Genomic DNA, 14,135 nt, shown 5'->3' on the forward strand with positions numbered 1-14,135 from the left:
AAAATCCTCTTTAACTCGTTTAAATCCCCATTAAAACCCCTAAACCCCCTCACTTTTAAAATCCCCTTAACCCCACCTAAAAATCCCTCAATAAAACCCTTAAAAAATATTAAGCCTCCTTAAAAAATAACTTCAAATCCCTTTAAAGCCCCTAACCCCCCTTACAAACAGGTAACTCCTTAAAAAACTTTAAAATGCCTAAAAACCCCCAAAACTTTAAACCTTCTTAACATTCCCTTAATGCCCCCCAAAACCTTTAAAAATACTTAAAACGCCTTTAAAAAACCCTTTTAAACCCTCTTGTAATCCTTTAAATGCCCTTAAAACCCCTAAAATCCAGGGGAAGTCCCCATCTTTGCCCCCAGATTCCATCAATCTCTGTGAACCAGTGGGAAAACACAATATTCTAGAAAACCAAAAAGCACATTTTTTTATTCAAAACTCCACAAATCCCCCATAGATCCATGGAAAAAAAAGGGAGGAAAAGCATCCAGCTATTTCCCCCTTTTTTCCTGTCCCAAACCTGACGCGACATTTAATTCCTCGCAATAAATATACAAAAATAGAATAAATTAGGTTAAAAAATACAAGGCAACACTGGCAGATCAGCATTGAAGGGAAAAAAAAAACCACCCAAAAACCCGGTGGGAGAGGAATAAATAGGGAGGAAAAAAGCAAAAATAAATCAGTTTTGGGACTGAGCCCTTTTTCTCTTGAAATGTAGGGGATAAATAAGAAGAAAAATCCCTTCCCCATTCCAAACAAGCTTGAAATTCAATTTTTGTAGAGGGGAGGGAAGGGGCAGCACCCGTTTCATCCCCAGGCGTGGGGACAGTATCAATAACAGTATAAAAAAAACCCTTAATAATTACAGAAATAATAAATAAACCCCTCGGGGAGGAGGAGGGGGGTTCAGGGGGTGTTGGGGGGTTTGGGGTCAGCCCGGGGCCCCCCCAGCCCCCGCCAGCTCCTGCAGCCCCAGCAGGCTGTAGGCGATGCGCTTCTGGTGGCCCGGCAGCCGCACCCCGATCCGCCTGATGTCCCTGGGAACGGGAACACGGGGTCAGGAGCGGGAATGGGAACACGGGAACATGGGGTCAGGAGGGGGAATGGGAACACGGGAACATGGGGTCAGGAGGGGGAAATGGGAACACGGGAACACGGGGTCAGGAGCGGGAATGGGAACACGGGAACACGGGGTCAGGAGGGGGAACGGGAACACGGGAACATGGGGTCAGGAGGGGGAAATGGGAACACGGGATCAGGAGGGGGAAATGGGAACATGGGAACATGGGAACACGGGGTCAGGAGGGGGAATGGGAACACGGGAATATGGGGTCAGGAGGGGGAAATGGGAACACGGGAACACGGGGTCAGGAGCGGGAATGGGAACACGGGGTCAGGAGCGGGAATGGGAACACGGGAACACGGGGTCAGGAGGGGGAATGTGGCTGAGGGGGGCTGGAGTGGGAAAGGGAACACGAGAATATGGGATCAGGAGGGAGGAATGGGGCTGGGAGAGGCTGGAGTGGGAAACAGGAACATGGGAATATGGGAACATGGGAATATGGGGTCAGGAGTGGGGGAATAGGGCTGGGAGAGGTTGGAGTGGGAAACGGGAACACAGGGTCACGAGTGGAGGAATGGGGCTGGGAGAAGCTGGAGCTGGAAATGGGAACACGGGAACATGGGGTCAGGAGTGGGGGAATGGGGCTGGGAGAGGCTGGAGTGGGAAATGGGAACATGGGAATATGGGAATATGGGGTCAGGAGTGGGGGAATGGGGCTGGGAGAGGCTGGAGTGGGAAATGGGAACATGGGAATATGGGAATATGGGGTCAGGAGTGGGGGAATGGGGCTGGGAGAGGCTGGAGTGGGAAATGGGAACATGGGAACACGGGTCAGGAGTGGGGGAATGGGGCTGAGGGGGCTGGAGGCAGCCACGGCCACACCCCGGGCTTGGGGGGACTCAGGAGCAGCGTCCTGGGGTGGGGATGGATGGGGGGTGGACACAGCTCATCCCGAGGGATGGATGGACGGACGGATGGATGGATGTAGCTCATCCCGAGGGATGGATGGACGGACGGATGGATGGACGTAGCTCATCCCGAGGGATGGATGGATGGACACTGCTCATCCTGAGGGATAGATGGACGTAGCTCATCCCGAGGGATGGATGGATAGACATAGCTCGTCCCAAAGGATGGATGGATGGACGGACATAACTCATCCTGAGGGTAGGATGGATGGATGGACACAGCTCATCCTGAGGGATGGATGGACATGGCTCATCCCGAGGGATGGATGGATAGACACGGCTCATCCCAAGGAATGGATGGATGGACGGACATAACTCATCCTGAGGGTGGGATGGATGGATGGACACAGCTCATCCCAGGGGATGGACGGACTGACATGGCTCATCCCAAGGAATGGATGGACAGAGCTCATCCCAAGGGACAGATGGACGGATACAACTCATCCCGGCCTCTCCAGCCAAGGAACATCTAATTTTATCCCAAGGCCACGGAAGTGGTTTCCGTTCCCAGCACACCCCTGTCCTCTGGGAGGTGGAGGGGAGGGTATGGGGGCAGTGTGGGGACACATCCTAGGGACAGCAGGGGAGCAGTGTGGGGACAGGGACTCACTCGCTGGTCATCTGCAGGACCTTCTCGATGGTGCTGTAGCCCGAGGCCATGAAGGTCTCGGTGTACTGGGGCATGCGGATGGACTCCAGCCACTCCGGGACCGAGCGGAACGGGACGCCCTCGGAGCCGCTGGTGCTGGGCAGCCGGATGGACACCCTGGGAGACGGGCAGAAAAACGATGTAAACATAGAAAGATGCAAAAAAAGTGGTGCAGAAACGCAAGGCTGGAAAAGCGATGGGAGTAAAAAAAACCAGAAAGGCGTAAAAATGATGCAGGGAGGAAACAATGCAAAAAAAAATGATGCAGGAATGGAGGGGTGTGAAAAAATGATGCGAAAACGGAAGGTGCAAAAACGGTGAAAATGGGAGTTTGCAGAAAACGATGCAGAAAAGCGAGGACACTGAAATATTGCGGAAATGAAACAATGCAAAAAATGATGCAGGAATGGAAAGGTGCAAAAATGGTGCAGTAATGAAAGGGTGGCAAATAGAGATGTGGAAATGGAAGGGTGGAAAAATAACACAGGGTTGAAAAGATGCAAAAAATAACATGAAAACAGAAAGATGAAAAATTCTGAGGAGATGGAAAGGTGAAAAAAAAAATGCAGAAAACCAAAAGGATGCAAAAATAGCACAGAAATGAAATGATGCAAAAAATGATGTGAAAGTGGAAGGTTAAAACAATGATGCAGAAATGGAAGGATGCAAAAAATTATGGGAAAATGGAAGGATGGAAAAACAGTGCAGAAATGGGAAGATGCCAAAAAAATAAATGCAAAAATGAGATGATGAAATTATGATGCAGAAAACGAAACGCTGCAAAAAGCGGAAACGTGAAAATGAGGAAACAGCAAAAAATGATGCAGAAATAGAGATGCCAGAAACAACGTGGGAGTGCAGAGATGCAAAACCCAACACGAGAGTGCAAAAAATGATGTGCAAGATGCAAAGATGAAAACAAAATGATGAAGAAATGACAGAAGATGCAAAGATGTGCAAGAATCAGAGAATGCCAGGCTGGTTTGGTTGGAAGGGACCTTAAAGCTCATCCCATTCCACCCGTGCCATGGGCAGGGAACTTTCCACTGTCCCAGGTTGTTCCAAGCCCTGTCCAGCCTGGCCTTGGGGACCTCCAGGGATCCAGGGACAGCCACAGCTGCTCTGGGCAACTGCCCCTTCCCTCTTCTTGCCCCCACCTCATCCTGGTGCTCCCTGCACTCACCGAGGGTCGAAATCTGCCAGAGCCTTGAGGGAGTCGGGGGCGCGGATGAGTTTGTCGAGGATGCTGACGATGTCGGCGAATTTGGGGCGCCGGCAGCGCTCCTGCTGCCAGCACTGCATCATCAGCTGGTAGATGGCCGAGGGGCAGTCCAGCGGCGCCGGGAGGCGGAAGCCCTCGTTGATGGCCTTCATCACCTGTGAGAAGGAGGAGGAGGAGGAGAAGGGTCAGGGATGGCCCCGCAGAAAATGCGTTCATTCACAGAATCCCAGAATGGTTTGGGTTAAAGGATTTTAAAGCTCATCTCATTGCAGCCCCTGCCCTCGGCAGGGACACCTTCCACCGTCCCAGGTTGATCCCAGCTTTGTCCCACCTGGAATGTCTCCCAAAACACTGGTGATGGTGGAGGGTGGGCGCTCACCTCGTGGTTGGAGAGCTCCCAGTAGGGCCGCTCGCCGTAGGACATCACCTCCCACATGACGATGCCGTAGCTCCAGACGTCGCTGGCAGAGGTGAACTTGCGGTAGGAGATGGCTTCGGGTGCCGTCCAACGGATCGGGATCTTCCCGCCCTACAGCGACATCGGGGTCAACCCTGCATCCCCAAAAATCCACCTCACTTTGTCCAACCAACCCAACATGGCCACCGTGATGGACATCATCCACATTGTTCAACCACGCCAACATGGCCACTGTGATGAACATCACCCAAATTGTTCAACCATCCCAACATGGCCACCGTGACGGACAACCACCCACCCCGTTCAACCACCCCAACATGACCCCTACGAGGGACAATCACCCACATTGTTCAACCAACCCAACATGGCCACTGCGATGAACATCATCCACATTGTTCAACCACTCCAATGTGGCCACCATGATGGACAAACACCCACCACATTGTTCAACCAACCCAACATGGCCACCACAATGGACAAACACCCACATTGTTCAACCACTCCAATGTGGCCACCATGACGGACAACCACCCACCCCGTTTAACCACCCCAACATGGCCACCATGAGGGACAATCGCCCACCTTGGACAACCACCCCAACAAGACCAACCATGCCCTCACCGTGGCCAGCCACCAACCTTCCATGGCCAACCAGCCACCCTTCCCTGGCCACCGCCCCGCCGCAGTGACACTCACGCTGGTGGTGTAGGTGGCTTCAGGGTCATCTTCCAGCACCCTTGAGAGCCCGAAATCGGACACTTTGCACACCAGGTTGCTGTTCACCAGGATGTTCCTGGCAGCCAGGTCGCGATGGACGTAATTCATGTTGGCCAAGTACTTCATGCCGGCAGCAATGCCCCTCAACATCCCCACCAGCTGGATGATGCCAAATTCGCCCTCTTTTTCCTGGGAAAAGGGGAGAATCCACCTGTTGTCTCACCTCCTCTGGTGGGTGTTGGAGGTTCCACCACCCTGTGGTCGTTCCCACCATGTGTCACCTACCCTCAGGAATTTATCCAGCGCCCCGTTCTCCATGTACTCCGTGATGATCATGAAGGGCTTGTCTGTACAAAAGAAAGCCCCCAAAATAGGTAAAAACACCAAAAAATATCCCTCCAATCCCCCAAAAAGTGACCTTCCCTAAAATCCCTAAACCTCCCACAAGCCCTCCCAAAATTCTTAAATCCCCAAATGCCCAATGCCCCTCAAAAAAACCCAACACCCCAAAACAACCCAAACCCTGCAAAAATTGCAAAAAACCCCAACCACCCCCAAAAAGCCAAACCGTCCCAATTTCCCCAAAAACCCCAGACCCCCGACTCCCCCAAAAAACACCCATTAAACATTAAACAAAAAAGTTTCCACCCCCTTACAGACTCCAATAAACCACAACAGCCAAAACCCCAAAATAAATCCCCCAACTCCTCCAAAAATCCCCTAAACTCCCTGTAAAACCTTCCAAATGAACCTGAATTCCCAAAAAAATCCCCAAAGTCATCCCCCAAAAAGACCCAAGTCCCCCAAATTCCCCTTTGCGTTGTTGTATAAAAACACCCTGGTTTTTTATCGCTTTTTTTGGGGTGTTTTGCTGGGAAATTGGGGTGGTTTTTTTTTTTGGGGGGGACAGGACATAGAGGCCACTCACACTTGGAGACGACGCCCTCGAGGCGGATGATGTTGTGGTGGCAGAACTGTCCCATGATGGTGGCCTCGCTCAGGAAGTCCACGCGCTGCTTCTCCGTGTACCCCACCTTCAACGTCTTGATGGCCACCGGCACCTCCTTCCGGCCGCGCTTCAGGGTGCCCTTGTACACCTCCCCAAATTCACCTGCCCCGAAAAACGTGGGTACCCTTAGCCCCCCTGTCCCACCACGATTTTGGGGTGTCTCTGGGGGGACAAAGCCACGCACCGGCACCGATGACTTTCTGGCGGGTGATGAAGGATGGAGGGATCTCGGTGGTGAACTTGAGCATGGCTTGGTTGGGGTCTTCGTAAGTGTGGGGGTCAACGTAGGTCTTGAGGGGCTTCAGCTGGTCTGGGGGCGTCAAGGAGGGGGTCAGCACCCCTGTCACCCCCCCCTGCCCATCCCTGTTGTCCCCACTGTCCCATGGTTCACCTGACTTGGAGAAGTAGACGTCCTCAGCAGATTGGCGTGGCCGTGACCTCCTCCTCCTGCAGAAAAGGAGCATTTTGTCCCAAAAGATCATCCCTCACCCATATTCGGTGGTGGGACAACGACATTTTAGATTTTTTAGGGGGGGTCTCGGGGTGTTTGTCCCCTTACCGCCGGAGGACGTAGAGGAGAATGACCAAGAGGACGACAACGAAGACGACGCCAGCGATGCTGCCAGCAATGACGGTGGTTGATGCCACGGCCTCGGAACCTGTGGGGACCGTCCAGGTGAGTGCTGCACCCCCTGGACCCCCACCCTGCACTCCTGACACCCCCTGGAGCACCCAAAACTTGCTCCCAACACCTCCTGGAGCCCCCACCCTGCACTCCCGACACCCCCGGCCCCTCCTCACCCTCGGGCAGGGTCTCAAACTCGTGCTGGGGGCTGAAGGCCCCGTGGCCGTCGGTGGTGAGGGCCTGGACCCGAACCACGTAGGCGGTGCCCGGGGACAGTTTGGGCAGGGTGACAGAGGTGCCCTCGCAGCGCAGCACCGAGTAGCTGTTCTCATCCACCTGGGGACACGGCAGGGTGACGTTAGGGTGACACGCAGGGAGCGGTGGCACGGGTGGGGCAAAGATGGAGGTGATGTGAGGGATGTGACAGGACAGGGTAGGGATAGAGGTGACGTGGATGGGGAGGTGACAGGGATGGGGAGGTGACGTGGATGGGGAGGTGACAGGGATGGGGACAAGGATGGAGGTGGTGTGGATGGACAGATGATGTGGATGGACATTCCATTGACAGAGGTGACACAGCTGGGGGCAAGGATGGAGGTGACAGGAATGGAGGGGTGGGTTTGAGGGTGTCAGGCCGTGTCACCTTCTTGCTGTAAGTGACCTCGTACTTCCAGACCCGACTCTGCTGCCGCAGTGGCACCGTCCACGACAGGACCAGGCTGGTGGCTGTCCGTCCATCCAGGCTCACCGATGTCACCCGTGGGGGCTCTGCCATGGGGACACAAAGGGACATCACTGAGGTGTTCCCACGGGGGATGGGAACACCACAGACGTGTCCCCACCACGGAGGGAAGGTGTGGGAGCAGCCGGTGTCCCCTCACCGGTCTGGTTGACGCTGATGGTGGTGCTGGCCACACTGCGCTGGTGGCTGGAGGAGGACACCCCGTTGCGGGCCTCCACGGTGAAGGTGTAGTTGACGTGCGGCTCCAGGTCGGTGACAGTGACCTCTGTCCCCGTGAGCCCCCGGGGGGGCTGTGAGAACCGGACCCCCCCGTCGCAGGGCCGGCACTCGCCGCTCTCGGGCCAGCACTGCTCGCAGGTGACGCTGTAGGTGACGTCCTCGCGGCCACCGGGGTCGGCGGGGGGGGCCCAGCGCAGCTGCACCGAAGCCCCCAACCCCACGGCTGTGACAGCCTGGGGGGGCGAGGGGGGACCTGTGGGGGACACAGGGTGGCGTCAGGGTGGTGCTGTCACCTCAGCAAGGTGACACTATGGTGTCCGCCTTCCGGAGGTGACTTACGGGTGCAGGGATGCTCCGGGGGGTCCTCGGGAGCCCGGAAAAATCCATCCTCGCACGGGCAGGCGGCGGCGGCGGCCGGGGCGGGAAGGGTGTGGGGGGGACAGGGCTGGCAGCCCCCCGAGGACACCGCAGCCTTGAAGGTGCCAGGCGGACAAGCTGGGTGGGGACACACAGAGTGACACCGGTGAGATCACAAATCCTGCTCACCATCCGCGGGATCAGCACCTGGCAGGTGGCGGGGAAGCACCGCCAAGCACCAGAGAGGAGTTCAGGGGGTTCGCCTCATTTTCCTGCTTCTTTATTATTGGGGAGCCCCCCGAAAACCACCCCCGTCCTGGCTGAGCCCTGTTGCACTCACTGCGTGAGTGATGTGCAGGGGAATGACCCAGGATAGGGAATTTTGGGTCCAACATCTCATTTCTCCAGCTCAAATGGGGAATTTTAGGGTATTTAATCTTATTTTGCAGCTGCTACTTTATTGGGATCCCCCCAGCCCACCCTTCACCTGTCTGAGTTCTTACAACACTGGTGATGTTGAAAGATGAGGATCCAGGGCCGGGAATTTTGGAGCCAAAACCTCATTTCTCCAACTCCAAATTGAGAATTTTTAGAGCATTTCACCTAATTTTTGCAGTCACTGCCCCACCCTTCTCCCAGCTGAACCCTTCCACACTCCACTCAAGGCTGAGGATCCATTATTAGGTGTGGAGATCCAGGGCTTCCCTCTGGCTGCCCTGGCAGGTCTGGGACCCTGGCAGGGGTCAGGACCCCCCCTGGACAGAGCCCCCAGAGACACTGTCTGTGATCTCTGTCCATGGAAAAGAGTTTTCAACCTTACAGGATGAATTACCAGCTCTGAGGGTTTGATAGAAGTAATAATAATTAAGTGTGGCACAGGTGCAAAAGTAAAATTTTAGGATTCTAGATGAGGGGTCCAAAGGGGACAAGATGGAGGAAATTGGGTGTGCCTTGTCCTTTTTCTCCTTCTTCATGCCCTCCATGTTTCACTGTGGTGTTGGCATTTTTCTGTTGGTTCAGGCTGGGGACACACTGTCCAACGTAGGTGACAGATATTGGCACGTTCTTGTAAATGCAGCCCAGGGAGTTTCTGGTATTGAATGTTTGTCACATCCCACTGAGGGCAGAGCCCCACACGCTGCCCTGCAGGACAGAGCTGGGCAGGGCAGCAGAACATGTGAGAGATAAACAGAATAAACAACCTGGAAACCAGCACAGACCAATGATGGCTTCTGCTTTGGCAGCGGGGCAGAAGGACAATCTCGGAATCATCAGTACCACAGATTCCGACAATTAGGAATTTTGGGGTCAATCCTCTTCCCTCCCACCCCTCCCAGGGCACGCACCATGGCCCATCCTCAGCCAGCCCAGTCCATACCTTGGCAGGTGTCTCCCAGGCTCTGGAAGCCGGCCCGGCACCGGCACTCCCCGATGGGCACGAGCCACTCGCCGTCGGCGTTGCAGTGCAGGGCCGGCGCCTGCTCGGCCACCGCCTCGTCCACGCACGAGCCCCGCACCTCGGCCAAGGTCTGCGAGTCGGCGCCGGCCACGGTCTCGGGGAACCGCGCCATGCCCCGCACCACGGCCGGGCACCGCTTGTAGTAGACGCGCACGGAGAGCAGCGCCACGCAGGCGCCCAGGTCCTGGAAGGCCAGGTAGAAACCTTTCCTGCGCAGCGGCCCCACCGACCGCACCTCCACGTTGAGCTTCACGTTGCGGGTGGCGAAATCCTCCTGCACGGTGATCTCGTCCGGAGCGATGGTGTCGATCTTCCTGAACTGCCGCTTCTGGAAGTTGGTGCCGTAATCCACGTCGGACTCGGCGTAGTAGAGGTTGAAGGTCTCCTTGCAGGAGCCGCCGCCGGCCATGGGGAAGCTGTTGCAGTCGCGCACGGTGAACTGCAGCTCGATGAAGATGCGCTGGGCCACGCCGCGGTAGATCCAGTTGGTGCGGAGCCAGTTGTCCTGCTCGCCCTCCATGACGTTGCACACGGAGTACATGTAGATCAGGGAGTCGTTGAGGACGTTTTGCAGCTGGTCCCACTGTCCCCAGAGACAGAAACGGGGCTATGGGGGGGAACTGAGGCACTGTCCCCAGGGATGGACTCGTCCTCATCTTGCTCCCCCTGTCCCCATCCCCATGGAGGTCCCCAGACACATCCCAGAGGTCTCCAACCCCAAGGATGTCCCCACATCCATCCCCATGGGTGTTCCTGGTCTCATGGAGGGCTCCAACCTGATTCCAGTGGAGGTCTCCATCCTCATGGTATCCCTGTCCCCATGCCCATAGAGATCCTCATGACTGTGGGATGTTCCTGTGGAGGTCCCTCCCTGTGGTTGCTCCTGTACCCATTCCCATGGGCACCTCCAGGCACATCCCCATGGATGTCTCTATCCCCATGGATGTTCCCATTCTCCATCCCCATTCCTGAGAAGGTCCCCAAAGATGTCCTTGTCCCCATCCCCATGGAGCTCTCACATGGCTGTCCCCGTTCCCCATGGAGAGGTCCCCATTCCCCATCCTGGATCCATGGGTGCTCACCCCTTTTCCGTAGGGATGGGTGAGCCAGCCCAGCTCCCCGTGCGCCTTGGCGAAGTCCAGCAGCACCACTGTGGGAGAGGAGAGAGAACAGGGATGTCAGCAGATGCCACCAGGACCTGCAGGTGCCACCCATACACCCCTCTGGCCCTTGGATGTCTGTCCCCCAGGACCCACAGACAACCCCATGGAAGTCCCCAGGATGTCCAAACACTCCTGGGACCCACAGATGTCCTTAAAATTCATGAATGTCATGGGCACCCACAGATATCCCCGGGACCCACAGATGCCATCGGGACCCAGGGATACCCCTGGGACCTGTGTGTCCATGCCCAGATATCCCACCAGGACCCCTGGATGTCCTGGGCACTTAAATATCCCTGGAACCCACAGATGCCAGGAGATTCCATGGATGTCCTCAAGACTCCTGGATACCCCCAGCACCCACGGACCCACCCCATTCCCACAGACGTCTCCAGGACCTCCAAACAGTCCCAGTCCCCCTGGGCCCACGGATCCCCCGTTGCGGGCAGATTCCGCCGGACGGAGCCCCGGGGCCGCCCGCAGAGGCGGGGAAGCCGCGGGGCCCGGCGGGACCTGCCCTGGCACGCCGAGGGCGGCGGCCGGATCCAGCGCCGGGAGAGGAAGAGGAGGAAGAGGAGGCCGGGGAGGGAGCGGGGCCCCCCGGTGAATCACCCCCCAGGAATGTGCCCGGACGCCCGGGATCAGCGGCGAGATGGGTCCGGCGGGACGGGGCGATGTCGGGAGGGATGGGCCCCCCCGGCTCCGCACGGCTGAGCACGGACGGGCTCGTGGCGTGTCCCGGGAGGGACCCCAAAACCTGCCTGGGGGAACCCCAAAACCTGCCTGGGGGAACCCCAAAACCTGCCCGGGGGGAACCCCAAAACCTGCCCGGGGGGGACGCGGGTGGCTGCAGCGTCCCCCCCGCGCCGTGCCAGGGGTCAGGAAGGATGCCGGGGCGGATATCCCGGTTTTCCTGAGGCTGGAAATCCCCCCCGCGAGCCTCCGGAGAGCGGAAAGCTGCCGGAGCCAGAGCCGGAGCGGGCGGGGGTTCCCTGCCGGTGCCCCCGGGGGTGGCTCTGGGGACAGTCCCGGGGCGCAGCAGCCGCGGGAGCTCCCGGGACAGCGCCGGGGCCGCAGCCCCGTCCCGGGAGTCACCTGTACCCACCGCCACCACCGTCATCATCATCATCAAATTCTCCGTCGCCTTCGTCACCCGGCCACGGCCGCCCCCATCTCCGGTGCCACCGTGATGTGGCCACCAACCCTGTCACCACCCCCCGCGTCACCGCCGCGCTCCGGAGCGGCACCCCCGTCCCAAATCCCAATCCCATTCCTGCTGCATCTTGTCCCTGTCCCCTACCCTAACCCCATCCCGATCCCAATCTTTGTCTGAATCTGAATCCGAATCCCATTCCCAAAGTGAACCCCCCCCCAATCCCATCCCCGTTCCTGTCCCCATCCCAGTCTCATCCCCATCTCAACCTTAACGAGAATCCCAATCCCAAAATGAATCCTATCCCCTCTCCATCCTCATCTCCTCTTTAATCTCAATCTGCACCCCAACCATCATCCCAAAATTGATCCCATCCCAGTCCCAATCTCACTCCATTCCCTCCTCTTTAATCGCCTCCCCACCTCAGCTCACCCCAAATCCCACTGGATCTCACCGAGGGGAACCAATCCCCCCGAAATCCCCAAATCCCGCCACTCTCCCACCACTTTCCCTTTCCCCCCACGCACTTTTAAAACCTCAAATCCCAACATTCCCTCCTGGGAAACAGCACTTTGGGAACACGCCCCAAATCCCACGGCTGCCACAGGGTCACCCCCTCTGCTGTCCCCCCCGCACTTCCAAAAATCTTCCTTTTAGGGTTTTTTACCCCGTTTTTAGTTTTCAGGCAGTCTTTTCCATCCCAGCCTCTGATTTATTTGCATTTAGGGATGGATTCTTCCACTTTACCCTTGAAAAGTGACGGATTAAAGCCGTCAGAATTTACAGAAACTCAATTCTAAAACAATTCCAGGTATACACGAAAAAGTGAATTTCCCCCTTTTCTTTTGCCCAACCCTCCCAAACTAAGCCCCAAAATCACTGGAGGAAGGGTTGCGAGGTGGAGGCCGAGACGCTGCTTGTTTGTTCCCAGCAATTTTTTGGGATTTTCCTGACATTGTTTTCCAGCTCTCTGGCCGGATCCTACCCGACCCTGCACCACCCAAGGGAAACGCTCCATTTTAAGGTGATTTTCCCTTTTTTTGGGGTTTATTTTTTAATCCTCCCAACCTTCACCTCTCTGCCAGCCTCTTTTGGGGGCTCCTGGCAGGACCTGGCCATGATGCATCGGTTGGACGCTCGGCATGGAAAAAGTTGCCCCAAACTCTTGAGTTTCCTCTCATTTTAACTTTTTTCCTCCTCATTTAAATTTCTTTCTCCTCTGTTCTAGTCGTCCCCCCATTTTAGCTAGCCCCCCGTATTTTTACCCCGCCACACAACTTTTTAACTTCCCCCCTTTAACTTTCTCCCCTTAATTTAACTTTCCCCCTCTTAATTTAAACTTCTCCGCCCTCATTTCAACTTTTCCCCTAATTTTAACCTTCCCCCCCCACCCCAAACGCGCTCCGGCACCTGCGGCTTCCCCACCGCACCCCAAACTACTGTGGGGGAAGGGGGAACCCACATCACCCTTTACCCTCAGAGCGCTCCCGGACTCCTCAGCTCCCCCCAAACCGCCCGAATTCACCCCAAAACCACCCCACCCTTGGGGGTGCCCGCAATAAAGGAGTTTCGGGGTGCTGCCCCCCCCTAAAAAAAAATAAAATAAAAAGTGGGGACTCACCTTCCTCGGCGGCCAGGGGGCTGAGGGCGGTGAGGAGGAGGAGGGTGAGGGCCGGGGGGCTGTCCGCCATGGCGGGGCGGTTTTGGGGGTCCCGGGCGCGCCCCACGAGCGGCGGCCCCGCGGGGACTGCGGGGGGTGTGGGGCGCGCGCCCGCTCCTGTTCATTCATGCCCCGCTGACGTCACCGGCCACGCCCGCTCTTAAAGGCGCAGGAGCCGCTCCCAGTACGCACCAGTACGGAACTGGGAGGGCGCGAGCGGCAGGGTGGGACGCGGCCGGGTGGAGGGGACGGGGGGGTGGGAGCCCGCTCAAGGTGGGGAACGGGCCTGGAGGGGGGTCGGGGGTCCCGAAGCCCCGCGGGGACCCCCCGGGCCCGGCCACGAAGGGGTGAACGAGCCCCCCTCTCCCGCCCCCTCCCCTTTCATTCATGAATCGGCGTGGGAAGGGCGGGGGGCGGCAGCCAATGGCCGCAGGGGGCGGGGCCACGCGGTTACTACTGGCCACGCCCCCCACCCACCAGTTCGGTACTGGGGGGTTTGGGGGCGACCGGTTTGGGGGGGGCTGCCCGGCCCCCTCGGGCCCCAAATCCTCAGCACCGCCGTCCTCATGATCCCGCAGCACCCCAAATCCCACAGCACCCCAAATCCCATCACCCACAGCACCCCAAATCCCACAGCACCCCAAATCCCATCACTCACAGCACCCCAAATCCCACAGCACCCCAAATCCCATCACCCACAGCACC

General features: G+C 57.2%; 1 protein-coding gene across 1 annotated transcript; it reads right to left on the minus strand.

The window, feature by feature from the left end:
- Positions 1-937: 937 nt before the first annotated feature.
- EPHA2 (EPH receptor A2) lies at positions 938-13,631 on the minus strand. The gene is given in 18 exon segments (XM_031506678.2): positions 938-1,043; positions 2,648-2,803; positions 3,870-4,063; positions 4,288-4,437; positions 5,023-5,232; positions 5,329-5,390; positions 5,972-6,154; positions 6,237-6,362; positions 6,444-6,499; positions 6,612-6,711; positions 6,854-7,013; positions 7,321-7,445; positions 7,559-7,891; positions 7,978-8,133; positions 9,374-10,037; positions 10,537-10,604; positions 13,392-13,482; positions 13,485-13,631. Coding segments are annotated over 18 exon segments (3,015 nt in total). The 5' UTR covers positions 13,560-13,631.
- Positions 13,632-14,135: the final 504 nt, after the last annotated feature.

The sequence above is a fragment of the Lonchura striata genome, chromosome 24 (genome assembly GCF_046129695.1).
Source record: "Lonchura striata isolate bLonStr1 chromosome 24, bLonStr1.mat, whole genome shotgun sequence".
Classification (NCBI taxonomy): domain Eukaryota; kingdom Metazoa; phylum Chordata; class Aves; order Passeriformes; family Estrildidae; genus Lonchura; species Lonchura striata.